The sequence below is a fragment of the Pungitius pungitius genome, chromosome 5, assembly GCF_949316345.1.
Source record: "Pungitius pungitius chromosome 5, fPunPun2.1, whole genome shotgun sequence".
Taxonomy (NCBI): Eukaryota; Metazoa; Chordata; class Actinopteri; order Perciformes; family Gasterosteidae; genus Pungitius; species Pungitius pungitius.
In genome coordinates this window covers 20,762,728-20,775,556 of record NC_084904.1, presented here as the reverse complement: position 1 = coordinate 20,775,556, position 12,829 = coordinate 20,762,728, and the positions used below count along the sequence as shown (strand labels likewise).

At 44.8% G+C, this 12,829-nt stretch overlaps 1 protein-coding gene across 1 annotated transcript in view; it reads left to right on the top strand.

Annotated features, from left to right (window-relative positions):
* Positions 1-9,122, top strand: part of rtn4r (reticulon 4 receptor) — a 36,261-nt gene extending 27,139 nt beyond the window's left edge. The window contains exon 2 of the mRNA XM_037482878.2: positions 7,057-9,122. Within this exon, the coding sequence (XP_037338775.1) occupies positions 7,057-8,441 (1,385 nt within the window). The 3' untranslated portion in view covers positions 8,442-9,122. The remainder of the gene's footprint in view (positions 1-7,056) is intronic.
* The last annotated feature ends 3,707 nt before the right edge of the window (positions 9,123-12,829 follow it).

The window sequence follows — 12,829 nt, the reverse complement described above, 5'->3', positions numbered from 1 at the left end:
TCTAGTTTCTCTTCCAAGCGCTCAACAAGTGCCAGTCTGGGAGGGCCGCGGCCAAAACACAGGAACGTTATAGTAATAAAGCTGTCAGAAAGAAGTGGAGTGGGTGGTGTTTGCAGCCGCTTCTCTTTCCAGGCCCCGGGAAAACAGAAAAGAGAACATTCTTCGAGAGCACAACTCTGCCCAGGGCAAAGACATTGAGTTCTCCGCTCGGGTCGCCTCATCGATGGTTCTCATCCTTCACACTCCCCAAAATGAGAAAAGCTGCTCCGTGGGTGCCCTCTCCAGCCGACTGAAAGTGTCTGAAAGCTGTGATCCAACACTGACTGGAGCCAATGCCCCTTTTTTTTTTTTAGATAAAACAGCTGTGATTCATTAGGCCTCCGTTGTCCAAATCGTTGACACGAGAGCCCGTTTTGGGAGCAGTGAGTTGCGTTTTGTTTTTCATCTGATATTCAAAGAGCTCATTTCGAAATGATTCTCAATATTGTGACTATATATTGTATTAGACATCGTTCTAGAATCAACACAACAATTAAATCTAGTTATTCTGATTACAGTGCCAACAATAAAAAGGTGTTCAATTCAATAAAGGCAATATTGCCAAAGTAATAGGACATTTATATATATATGGAAAAGAGAGTCAAACCTATTAAAAACCATCAACCACCAACCACCAACTACAGGGCAACATGATATTTTCCGTTTGCATCCCTATTTTGGGAACTGTACTGACCAGATACAGCTTCTATAGACCCTGTAGGTGTGGAACAAACATACTATATAACATAATATAATGCCAAAGTCAACGGCTAATTCGTAGGACAGGTTAGATCACGTGGCTGCCCGATATTTGGCTGTTTCCTCCTTTTTTTTCCTGTTTCTTCTGCTGGATATATTTCTCTTAAGTACTTGAGGGGAAGACAAAAAAGGATGCTGCAAACACCTGAACTAAAGTCTGCCTGGAAGCTAAGCAACACCAAGGCACATGGGGGGGGGGGATGTACTGCTGCAGCTACTGCTCCCTCATTTATTTCCTATCCAGCCATCTGTAGCTAAGATAAAGCCGTGTACAAAATGCTTGGCTGCACTACTGGCTGCTCGCTCGCCACAAAACCCTAAAGTAGGGCATTCTTTCCCAGCCCTCTGTGGCCAAAAGATTTGCAGCCGGACACCCCCTCACTCTCATGCTCGGCAGAAGCTTGCATTATTTTCAGTTTACGGTACTCGAGTAGTGCATTTTGACATGGTTTCACGTGTGAAGAATGCCCGTGTCCGTGACACGTGGGGGCGGGAACCAAGCTGGATCGGCGCCATTTCTGCAAAACCTCACAGGGCGGATTTGACTCCCGACGCCTTCTGTGGAACATTTCACAGTGAGACGAGGCAGGGCCGCGGGCCACTTGATTCGCCGCCAACTACACAATGGACTTGTGAGGGATGTGCCATTTTGGCCCCCTAATCCAGTGGCGCTTTGCCACCACGCAACAATGAATCCTCTGCAGTGGCATTTAAGCAAACCTGCCCCTATATCAGCTATCCTTTATGACAACAAAGAAGAAAAAGGGTGCTCATTTCAACAACCACATTGATTGATAATTGTAGGACTGCTGCTCATTTATTCAGTCAGTAGTATAATTGGTATCCATCTAACCAACTATGCATCAAAGTGTCACGAGAAGCGCTACACACGGTGTGAAAACAGGTTATTGGGGTTGAAAGTAGTGAACATGACCCTTCATTTAGTAGACAATTCCTGCTTGGGGATCAATGTGCACCAGCATTTTGTGGAATCAATTGTTTTTGGAGCTTCTGCAGTACCCCACTCCAAATTTCATAGACATGTTATACCACTTCAAGTGCAAATCAACAACATGTCAAAAACGCCTAAAGTATGCAAAAAAAAAGACTAATGTTCAGGCAGCATAATAATGTTCAAACTCTTTAAGGTGGAGCATCATGAGGAATGTATCATATTCTATAAATGATGATATGGTTTGTACGTAAAGTATATCTGACGACAGCTATTGAAGCGGATTGAAAACATGAATGTTTGGCTCTGAAAGGTTGTAAAAGGTTGTAAAGCACCGCTCTGCAGTGGCATGAAATGAAACCACAAGAACAGTGCAAGTACTTCACATTTATATGCTGTATGGTACATAAGTGGATGTGTTTTATCAAGTTATTATATACCATTGTGAACAGCAACAACAGTTTGTAAATGTTGAGCACAACACAGTCTTGACTGATATCCCGCTGAGTGACGATTGGAGCCGCCCGGGAGGTCAGCGCATCACTTTAAGGGTCGATCGTAATGTGATGTCGGCCGTTGAAATGGAGAACTCTTCTCTTCCACTTTGGCGTTCAATTGTTCGGCAGCCGGGCAGAGATTTGATCCGACAGCCCCCCTGATTGCAACCTTATTCTCTTCGTGTCAGGGTACTACCAGCCCTCTGATTTCCTCTCAGACGAGTAGACTCTCCGGGAACTGTGTGCCTTGTGAGGACTCGGGGGGGGGGGGGGGGTAACATGCCCTCTGGGGTGCCCTTCCGATGGGGTGCCCTGCCAATGGGGAGGGGGCCCTCCCAGTTTTAGAAAGCACGGTGAAATGCCTACTAGGCCGCCCTACCGGTTTAAACTGCATGGAGAATTGATCTAAATGGGGACCTTCCAGTGGAGAAGACATGCTGGAGGGATTTCTAGGGTAGAAAACAGCGTGGGCTTTAAAATGGAGAACATTGATCAGGCCGAAAACCCCCCCAAAAAACGTTCTGCATGCTGCCACCCCTTTTCTTTTTTTTCTTCTCATCTCTGTCCATCAGAAAGCCAAAGCCCACCACTGCTCTGTGCACAGATGTTCCAATATTCACACACAGATCCATACAGGCCCCCTTTTTTCCAAACGCACCCAGCGGGGCCAGGCTCTGGCTTTTCCCCTGCCTGCAGACCTCCGGTCCCTCAGTTATTCATGAGCCATCTGCTCGGGGGCAATCGGTGTGTCAGATGTGTGTCAAACAGAACCTCATCTGTCCCCTCTGTTCATCTTATAGTTGTGTCCTGAAGACTGATGCGTCTGCACCGACGGTTGGTTAAGGGACTCCAACGTGACTCTCTGGTCCGTAATGTCATAAATTACCAGTTTGATCTGATGTCTGCATCTTTATTTAAGATCGTAGCATCTGGTTCATCAATGTTGCAGAGGGAAAGCACAAATCTGTACTTGGTTGCTTGTATGTGTGTTTGTTTTGCGTGTTTGCGTTCTTTTAGGAAGTGGGGTGAAGAGGACACATGTTTCTGAAACAGAACTTTTTCAATAATTGGCATAACGTGCATTTTTACTTGAAAAAGGAAACAAAAATCACGTTACAGCAGTTAAGATGACAAAAAAAGTGTAATTAGAAAGTTAAAAATGGAACCTGAAGTACAAGTAACTGTGTTGCTCTTTTTAACCCTGTGGAAGTGTGCATTTGTTGGCCATAAAAAAAGGCCACTGTGGCCCTCTGAGCACAACCTTCTTCCATATGAAGATGCCCTTCCAGCCAATCCCTCTGCAAAGCTCTGAAAAAGAAATTTTATTCCCTTCAGTATAACTTTTTCACTCGGGCTATGCGGTAAAATATCTTCAAAGGAAACTTAAATGGAATATTCTCCTGGTCAAGCCATGACAGTGACTGTGGGCTACCCAACCTCGCCTTTCAAAAGTAGTACATGAGTGGAAATAGAGAGCACTGATTTTGGAAATCTACTCCAAAGTTAAATTTTGGTAATAGGGAAGTCTAAAAATGTAAATGCTTGATGAATAACTTGGATGTTGGGAGACATAAATTTGCTTCGGAAATACTTGTTGTTCATCAATGTTCAACAAACATGTGTTTTGGGCGATGTTTAAAACAGTTGACATTGTTTTTGTTTTGAAAAATAGCAGAAGGGAGAGCAGAAGGAACCCTAAAATCACAGACACAAACATTAAGGTAATAAACAAACATAAAGTGGAGCCTCATTCACCCACCAAACAAATATATAAACACCACAGTTTGAAAATAAAAAACACAAGAAAGTCAGCCGATAAAAATAATGAGTATACTCAGTATTTAAGTTTGGACTGCTCACTCTTTGTTTGTGAGTCTTCAAGTCTGTACCTTAATTATTCATTATTCCCAGTTTATATACCGTATATGCATATATATATATATATATACGTACATTGGTATGTTCTCATTCTTAGGTGCATTGGCTGTGCCAAAGATTGGGCCTCGTACAAATGTCAGTGTCACCACGTTATTCCTTTCAGCACGATATAAAAACAATTCATCCATGCATGGATGGATCCACGCTAGATACACAACCTCAGCGGGAGGATCATGAATATGATAAATGCGGCCCCGCCTCTGAACAACACCGCAATGTATGATTTCAGAAGGGGGCCAGAAGGTCCCTCTGGAGAAGCGCTGTGATTCATCTCTGACAGAGACATCGCCTCCACTCTGTGCCAAGAGGATAAGACCGCCGCGTACGCCGTCCTTGCCCGATCCGAAAAACCCTTCAAAGTAAAGCCACCGTGATGAATCGGAGAGGCCCTCCGAATGTGACGTCCCCGCATGCCCCCGTGTGTTTATTGCAGCTCTCTCCGTGCCCGAGAGGAAGGCTTTTGAATGCGTGATGTGTTTTTCACAATGAGACCAAAAAGGGGAGCGCGCTCAGGTTTGCGCAAGAGCTTCGAAACGTTTCCCGGTAACACATGCAAATGAGCGAGTAGTCCGGCAAAAGTGATGCACTCATACGGTGGGTAAACGGAGCTGCACGTGGACTGTGTCACTCACACCTCCTCCTGTTCAGCTGCTGAACTCTAGTCTGCTGTAGCGGGCTTCGGGCTTTTTTTTTTCAATCCAAGCCAATACCACCCTCAAAAAATGCCGATGGACCAATAATGCGCCCAGAGTGTCCTCGGCCGCATCACAGGGATGCGGGGGAATTGTTTTTTTTTACAACAAACAGTTCCATTACTCCAGCATGGGAGCTTTGTCACTTCAGATCACTGGCTGCCGGCCCTCCTGCCGTACATTGTCAGGCTCCTGTTTTAAATATAGAAGTGTTTCTCTCTGAGGAGTGGGAGGGCGTTATTTGATGTACTTTATTCAAAGCTGAAGGGGCCACAGTGACTGCTGGAAGGAAGCTGAGAGGCTTGTCCGCTCTCAAACAGATTGATGATTGCTACTGTACAATAATATAGTTCTCAGAAGAGAGGCCGGCCAGGGTCTGAAAGAGGGAGGCAGATCCCGGAGCCATGTTTTGACACAGCAGATAGGGGAAGATTAAGTGTTGAAACCAAAGCTGGAAGGAGACGATAAGGAATGGATTTTTTTTGGCAACCCCAACCTTGCCACTGTATTTTAAGATATTTAAGTTTGTGTCAACAAACGGCTTAACATGAGTCCCTTGCTGTGTAATCTTCGCAGCATTTTTAGATCCGGGGTAAAGACAAGAAAAATAAAATGGTGGAAGAGCAACATTGTTGACCCGTCAATAAATCGACTGAACATTGATGAAAAATGTCTAGAGTGGAAAGTGAGAGGTGGTCACTGTGAAGTCACACAGAGGTTATTCGGAAACATTAAAAGAAAGTGATGTATTAGACATTAGACTTGCATGTTACGGGTACATGTTTCCAACATTTGGCAACGCAATCAACCCGATGCGTCAGAGAAGACGCTGTTGGTGAGGGAAATATAATTAGGACTGGAGCTGATGACGCCGTGGGGCTCGTGCTGTCACTCAACACATGATGCCAAACATATTACGCCGAGAGCTGTGGAAACCAGGCTTTGACGTTGGGATGCGTGGGTGGGAATAGCCTGTTAATGAATAGACAGGGAAAGGGGGGGGGGGAGGGGGGAAGAAATGAAGACGGCAGAGGAGATACACAGAGCGTGCTGTGCGATAAAATATGGCTATTGTTAGGCAGTGCTGGGGGTGGGGGGGGTGGGAAGTGCTGCGATGCAGAAAGAGTTGAAAGTCTTGACAGCTTTCCGGTGGCAGTCTGACGGCTGAGCAGGGAGATCGCGAGGAAAGTGCAGCAGAGGGCTGCTGTCAGGCTCCACCAGAGCTCCGTTTAACAAGGTCCAGAGATGAGCTGCACCACAACACGTTGCAGGGGAATGAGAAGAGGGCGAGAGGGGAGGGCTGAGTGAGGCTCATGCATTTTCCAGAGCCTCGCTACCTGTCAAACCTGCATGCCCTGGGATTCCTCACGTGTGCATGGGAGCAGAGATCAGAAATCCCCAGCAAGGACGGAAGCTGAAGTGGATTGAAGGAGTACCTCCTGGGCAAGCCCGTGATACTTTGACACCATCACCTCTCTCGTGAAGGGGGGGATCGTGAGCACCAACATATGCGCTCCCTTTTTACCTTGATTGCACTTACGAGAGCGTAACGTCAGCAGGGATCAAAACCAGCCCTTGTTTGCCTTGTCCCGCCCCTGGGCCGGGAGCCGATCCGCGGCAGAGGACAAGCAGAAATAATTAATGCGAGCAAATGCGGAATACGCCTTTTTTTTTAAACACGGATGCCTTCGGGCCAAACACATCCGAGGATCTTTACAAGCTGTGCCCAGACTTCCACCGCACCTCATCTCCACCCCCCCGCTCGGAAACAATGCTACAGTCAAGGCCACTGTAGAATTCTTGTGGGGCCGCCGTTGCCCTCTTCCCACCCCGTGGCCCCCAGGCATCAAGCATGGAAGCTTATCTCCTAAATGTCAACTTCAGAAACGCTGAAACACCATCGGCTATTATGTCCGCCCCATTAGAGCAAGCTAATTCCACATAGAAGCCACCCACCCAATTTTAAATGAGTCAGCCTTCACGGGACTCTCTTTAGCTGCTTTAGTTCCTCACGTCTACAGAGGAGGCAGAAAGGAGATGTGTCCCCAAACCCAAAAAACATTGCTGTGAAAAAAGGAAAAGTCACTGTTACAGTATGTCGAGGATTACCCCTGAGGTTTTGAATCTGAATGCACTTTTACTGTCTTCCCCGTTGACCTGTGTTTCTCTGTCTCTGCAGGGGGGCGTCTCCTTTTTCTGGTGATGTGGCTGAACCTGGTGCCTCAAACCGTCGGCTGCCCCGCCAAGTGCGTGTGCTACAGCGAGCCCCGGCCCACCGTGGCCTGCCAACAACACGGGCTGTTTTCCATCCCCACCGAGATCCCCGTGCGGAGCCAGCGGATATTCCTTCAGAGCAACAAGCTGACGGTGGTGAGGTCCACCAGCTTCAGCTCGTGCCACAACCTTACAGTTCTCTGGCTCTACTCCAACAACATCAGCTACATAGAGGCCGGAGCCTTTTACGGCTTGGAAAGGCTGGAGGAGCTGGACATTGGTGACAACGGCAACCTCCGCACCATCAGCCCCACGGCCTTCCGGGGCCTAACTAAGCTGCACACCCTCCACCTGCACCGGTGTGGTCTGTCGGAGCTCCCCGTCGGGGTTTTCCGAGGAATGTTTTCCCTACAGTACCTTTACCTGCAGGACAATAACATTCTCAGCCTGCACGACGACACCTTTCTGGATCTTGCAAACCTCACCTATCTCTATCTGCACAACAACAAGATCAAGATAGTAACAGACAACATGTTGCGAGGGTTAATCAATCTGGATCGGCTGCTGCTACACCAGAATCGAGTTATCTATGTCCAACCTAAAGCTTTCAGTGATCTGGGAAAGCTGAAGTCCCTGTTCTTGTTCTTCAACAATCTCACCGTCTTGACAGGAGAGACCATGGACGCCCTGGTGTCTCTCCAGTATTTGCGTTTAAACGGGAACCAGTGGATCTGTGACTGCCGTGCGAGGACCTTGTGGGACTGGTTCAAACGTTTCAAAGGTTCCAGCTCTGAGTTGGAGTGCAACGTTCCCGAGTTCCTGACGGGGAAGGACCTGAAACGACTGAAAAGCGAAGACTTGGAGGGGTGTGTGGAAACTCCTCAAATCCAGACCAATCTCTTGCTCAGCTCCAAGGGGCAGGGAGGGAAATTCTCTACCACCGAGAATCCTCTCGGAGACACCATTCCCAGGTGTTGCCTCGGAGATAACGACAAGTCCTCCATTTTGTCCGGCAAGAGCCGACAAATCACCAACAACCCGCTTAAGGAAAAGGAAAACATGTCTAAGACTAAATACAAGGAGCCGGAACGAACGAAAAACGAGACCCAGAACAAGCAGAATGACGGACCTCTGGGAACCTTGTCCAACACCCTGGACAAGTCTCTGGAGAATCTAAGCCCTGACCTCATAGACAGCCTGGAGTCATCAACAGCATCGAACAAGAAGAAAAAGAAGTGCTCCAAAAAGCCCAAATCAGATGCCCACTGCATCAAAGGCCGGGGTTCTACTTTGGAAGCGCTGCAGTCTCTCTTCATTCCCATGATCTGGATATCTCTAGCCATGTCTTAGGATTCTTAACCTTACTTTGAACACAGAACTCAAAGATTGTTGATGCTCGTGACAATGAAAACAGGAGATGCAGTGACATCCACAACAGACAGTGACTGAAAAGGCGAGGACAAACAATGACAACGAAGACGCTAAAGTATACATTTGACGAAATGGATGCCTTTACAGAACACCACAGAGCTGATGTATATAACGAATCGGTGCCCAAAAATATTTGTTCTCTATGTACTTAAGTGTACCGTGTCAAAGCCACACTGCGGAGTCTCCTCCTTTTTTTCCTCTCAAAAGCTTTTACTGCTTAGACAGACCCCCGGAAGTAAAAAAAAAAAAAAAGAAAAAGATAAAGAAGACAAAAACAAGAAGACAAATACAGGATATCGGAGATCAGAGGGAACACAAAGAATGTTGGGTCGGTTTAATAAAGATAAACGATCTCCCCCCCATTATTTATTCAAAGTGATGCATTTGTTGGGTAATGTTATGTTTTTTATGTTCATAAAATCAAATGTTTTACCTACCCCACATTTTAGTTATATTTTCATGACGGAAAGGGTTTATGGATAGCATTTACCAAAAGAATGCTGTTGATTTGTTTATGGAGATTGCATTGGAACCATAGATATGCATTTTATTTTACTTGTACAAGTATGAATATATTATGAATAAAAGTTCTTTCATAGATATTTTTGTGTGGTATTTCCGAGTACAACACAGCACATACAGCGCCGGGAAATGCTGCTTTAGTCTTTAATGGTATTCCAAATTGAGATTGGGCAAAAAAAAACTAATAAAAGACAATGGGTTGAAATTCCACAAGCAAATAATCACAAAGATAAATCAATAGATAATAGGTAAAACGATTACTGGACTTCTGGCAATAAGAGTATCACATATTCTTTCTCAACAAGCACATTGAGAGCTGATTAATATTCCTGGGCTCTGCTGCGGTGAGTTCTGGCCTCGGCCCAAACCTCAGGCGCTCAGATTTAGGTTTTTTTTCTCCTCTCCCTTTTAAGGATGTTGGCATGGCAGCGCTCGACTTGTGTTTTAAATCATTTTCTAACTGATCAACAATTATTTTTAATTTGATCATATTAAAATTAAAATGCATCTGCTATCTAGTTGCAACCTCTATTTGTGCGACAATCTCCCAAACACTGTCAATATCTGCCAAATTAAGAACATTCCCAAGTCTTAAGTGACTGCTGCATGTGCAGTATGATGATGTTGAATGAAAAGCCGCAGGCACCTTAGCAAATTTCTGAAAATGATTGCACCTACTTATGTATATTACGAACGCTGCCACATTTCATCTCATCTCAAGTGAATTATTTAGCGAAAGTTCTGTGGGAATATTCAAAAAGTGACTGCACGCACCTCAAGGTTGCAAGCGGAAGAAGCCCTCGAGGGATCGTATCGAGCACTGTCTTGCTTTCATGATGTGAAAAAAATACAATTTGAAAACTTTTTTAAATGCCACACAGTTCCGCCTGTGGTGTGGATAAATACTCGGGTGTGCACGGGCCGAGGTCATCCAGGAACCTAAATTCAGCACAGAATAATGTTGAGATCTCGGTGACGGAAATAGCGAAATCCTTGGAGTTTTCAATCGTCGTCGATGAAGAGGTGGGTGGGGGGTGAGTGCACCTGAGAAGAAATTGATCCGGAGTAGAAATCAACAGGGAAAATCAACGAGGCCCCTCCAACAGCCCGCCGGTGCCCTGCGCTGACACACAGTCGCAGTCTGAGAGGATGCAAGTAATTGTACCCGACGCGTTCAGACATCTCCTGTATCTCTGCTCCGGGGCGGCCGTCAGAGAAAGCTCTCCCTATCTAAGACTCATTTATATGTTAAACAGTTCAAATGACTACCTCTCTATTCCAACTGGACCTCTGCTTTAGAGTTACAACCAGGCTCGGGACGTTGTTTGGTGAATAAAGAAGTGTATTGCCAAATATACTGAGAAATACTGTAAATTACGAGAGATTCTCCTTCATATTTAACATTGATTCAAAAAAAGTTTTCAAAATTGAAAAACAAACATTTTGGGGGCATCCTTAGCACTGAAAATGTCACTTCAAAAAGGAAGGTTGAACCACTTCTGATGGCATTTCATTCTTCTGTCAGCTATAGAGGCTATCAACATTCAGCAAATCCTTCAGTTTATACCGAACCATTGCTTTTTAAAAATGTGAAAATTAAATCATACCCCCGTTGATGCTGTTGCAAACACAAAGACGTATCTGGTGGCTGTAAGGGATCACCGCTGCGTTCTATTTTTATAGTCCTTGTCTTGGATGATTACTTAAAAGGAGCTCTTCTGACTCCAAGAGAAAGCGTTTAATTAAATGAGCTAGATAACCAGAATCATTTTCAACCTGGCAAACACAACGTCTGCAGATTTGAGACTTTGAAAAGGAGACTCATGCTGAGAGGAAGTGAGAGTTCCTCCTCACATAGGAGGATGTTTCCTCTCTGTGCATCCACCTATCCATCGTTCAATATCATCGTCTCCCTGTCAACTGACCTTTTTTAAAGTTTGCACTACAACACATTTACATACCCGTCAAAGGATTATTTTATAAACAAATTTGATCTTCAAATATTCGACAAACACCACCCACCCAAATGAGTAAATTTTACAAGTGTTTCACACTATTCCAAATGCCCCAAAATCAAAAATACAAATTTTTTCTTGTTTTTTTTTTCTTGTTTTTTGTTGATTAAGATAATCCGCTGATGGACGACATTTCCACGGCCAACATCTCCAGACATAGGCAACTTATATTGAATCAATCTTGACTCATGTACAGGAGGAATGCACTTTCAAGTTCTTATTTCTGGACCGTGAAACTTCTTCAATGTGGCTCCCTTCCACACATGTGATAACAAACACCAACACATCTGGGTCATTCCTTTTTTAAAACATTTTATTCCACAGCTGACCCCCCCAAGGAGACCATCGTAACCCACCAGCCGTGTTCTCTTTTTTGGAGCCTCGCAAAGTGACAGCGGGGGCCACCGCTCCTTTTGACAGGGCCTGGAGACCAGATGACCTCAGCCGGACCCCCAACTCCGTCAGGGTGTTTATTGGTCTTACTTTTTTACCCTCCTTTTACGCTGATGATGGGAAATCAAGCTAATTACGGAAACTCCATCTGCAGTGCGGGTCCAGATGCAACATGGCTGAGCATCTGGGAAATGGAAATAACTTCCTGCACCAGAAGCTCTGGTAGGAAATAATCAGCATGGAACAATGTTAAGCTGTTGTTTGTGCTCTGCAGCGGACATCCATGTCAATCATGCTTAGAACAGTCACAAACTTCTTCTCAAAAGTGTTGGTTGAATCTCCATGTCTCATCATTAAGTGCTTTGTATGATGACTCAAAATGGATGTCAGAAACAAATAAGTTAACTTGTTCAAATTAGTGACAGATAAACAACAGTGAGGGAATTTTTGGGGTGGATATTTTTGAAATTTGTAATCATTTTCCCCCCAAGTATTAAAATATTTGTTGTAAAACCTTGTTTTTGAGATAATCTCCTCTCCAACGCCCAAAAACAGTATTGGGTTATGCAAAGATAGTATTGCCGAACCCTGAGCTGTGCTAATGGTGATGAAATCAAAAATTAATTAGTACTTTTGTTGATCAACTTGTTCTGACCCAACTAATCAGCTTCACGGCAAACATGTTGCCATGCTGCCGTAGCCCAGTTCATTTCATCACAATTAATATTATTAATATTTAAGTGTGTTTTGACATCTTTTTTGCCATTTTTTCTCTTTCTTTTCCCTCTTATGTGATGCATGTGATTACTACTCATGTGGTTCTGGCCAAGAGGAGTCTACAAATGCACAGACATACATTTCATTATTGTTAGCAAGCTATTCAAAAAGGAACTTTGGTTGTTTCAATGGCACAATACATTTATTATTTTTGTTAGGTTCTGAAGGCCGAAGGGGAGACCAGCTTCCCTTTCTTCTCGTCCAGGCAGGATACAGTGAAGCAAAAGTCAACTAGCTCGGGTTTTAAAAATCAAAAAGTATTTAATAACTAAACAAAGAGTAAGGCCTACAATTACAAAGTGAAAAAACAATGTGAATAGTGATATATTTCGCGAAATAGAGATTTCCCCGGCCAAGTCAAAAGTGACTCCTCAGGACGGCTGCAGGAAAAATCTGCCTGTTCTTCTCCCGGTTCGATGATTTGAAGCTCCCGGGGGGGGGGGTGGTCTTCTGGGTGTATTTGAATGTCATTGGCTCCTTCAATGTATCTCTTCCTGGTCCAGCCTTTTCACATCAAGGTGTGAACTGCCACGTGTGACTCTGGATCCCCCTCTCTGTCTCTCTCTCCCTTACGTTCCAATGCATTCTCTTGTAAACATC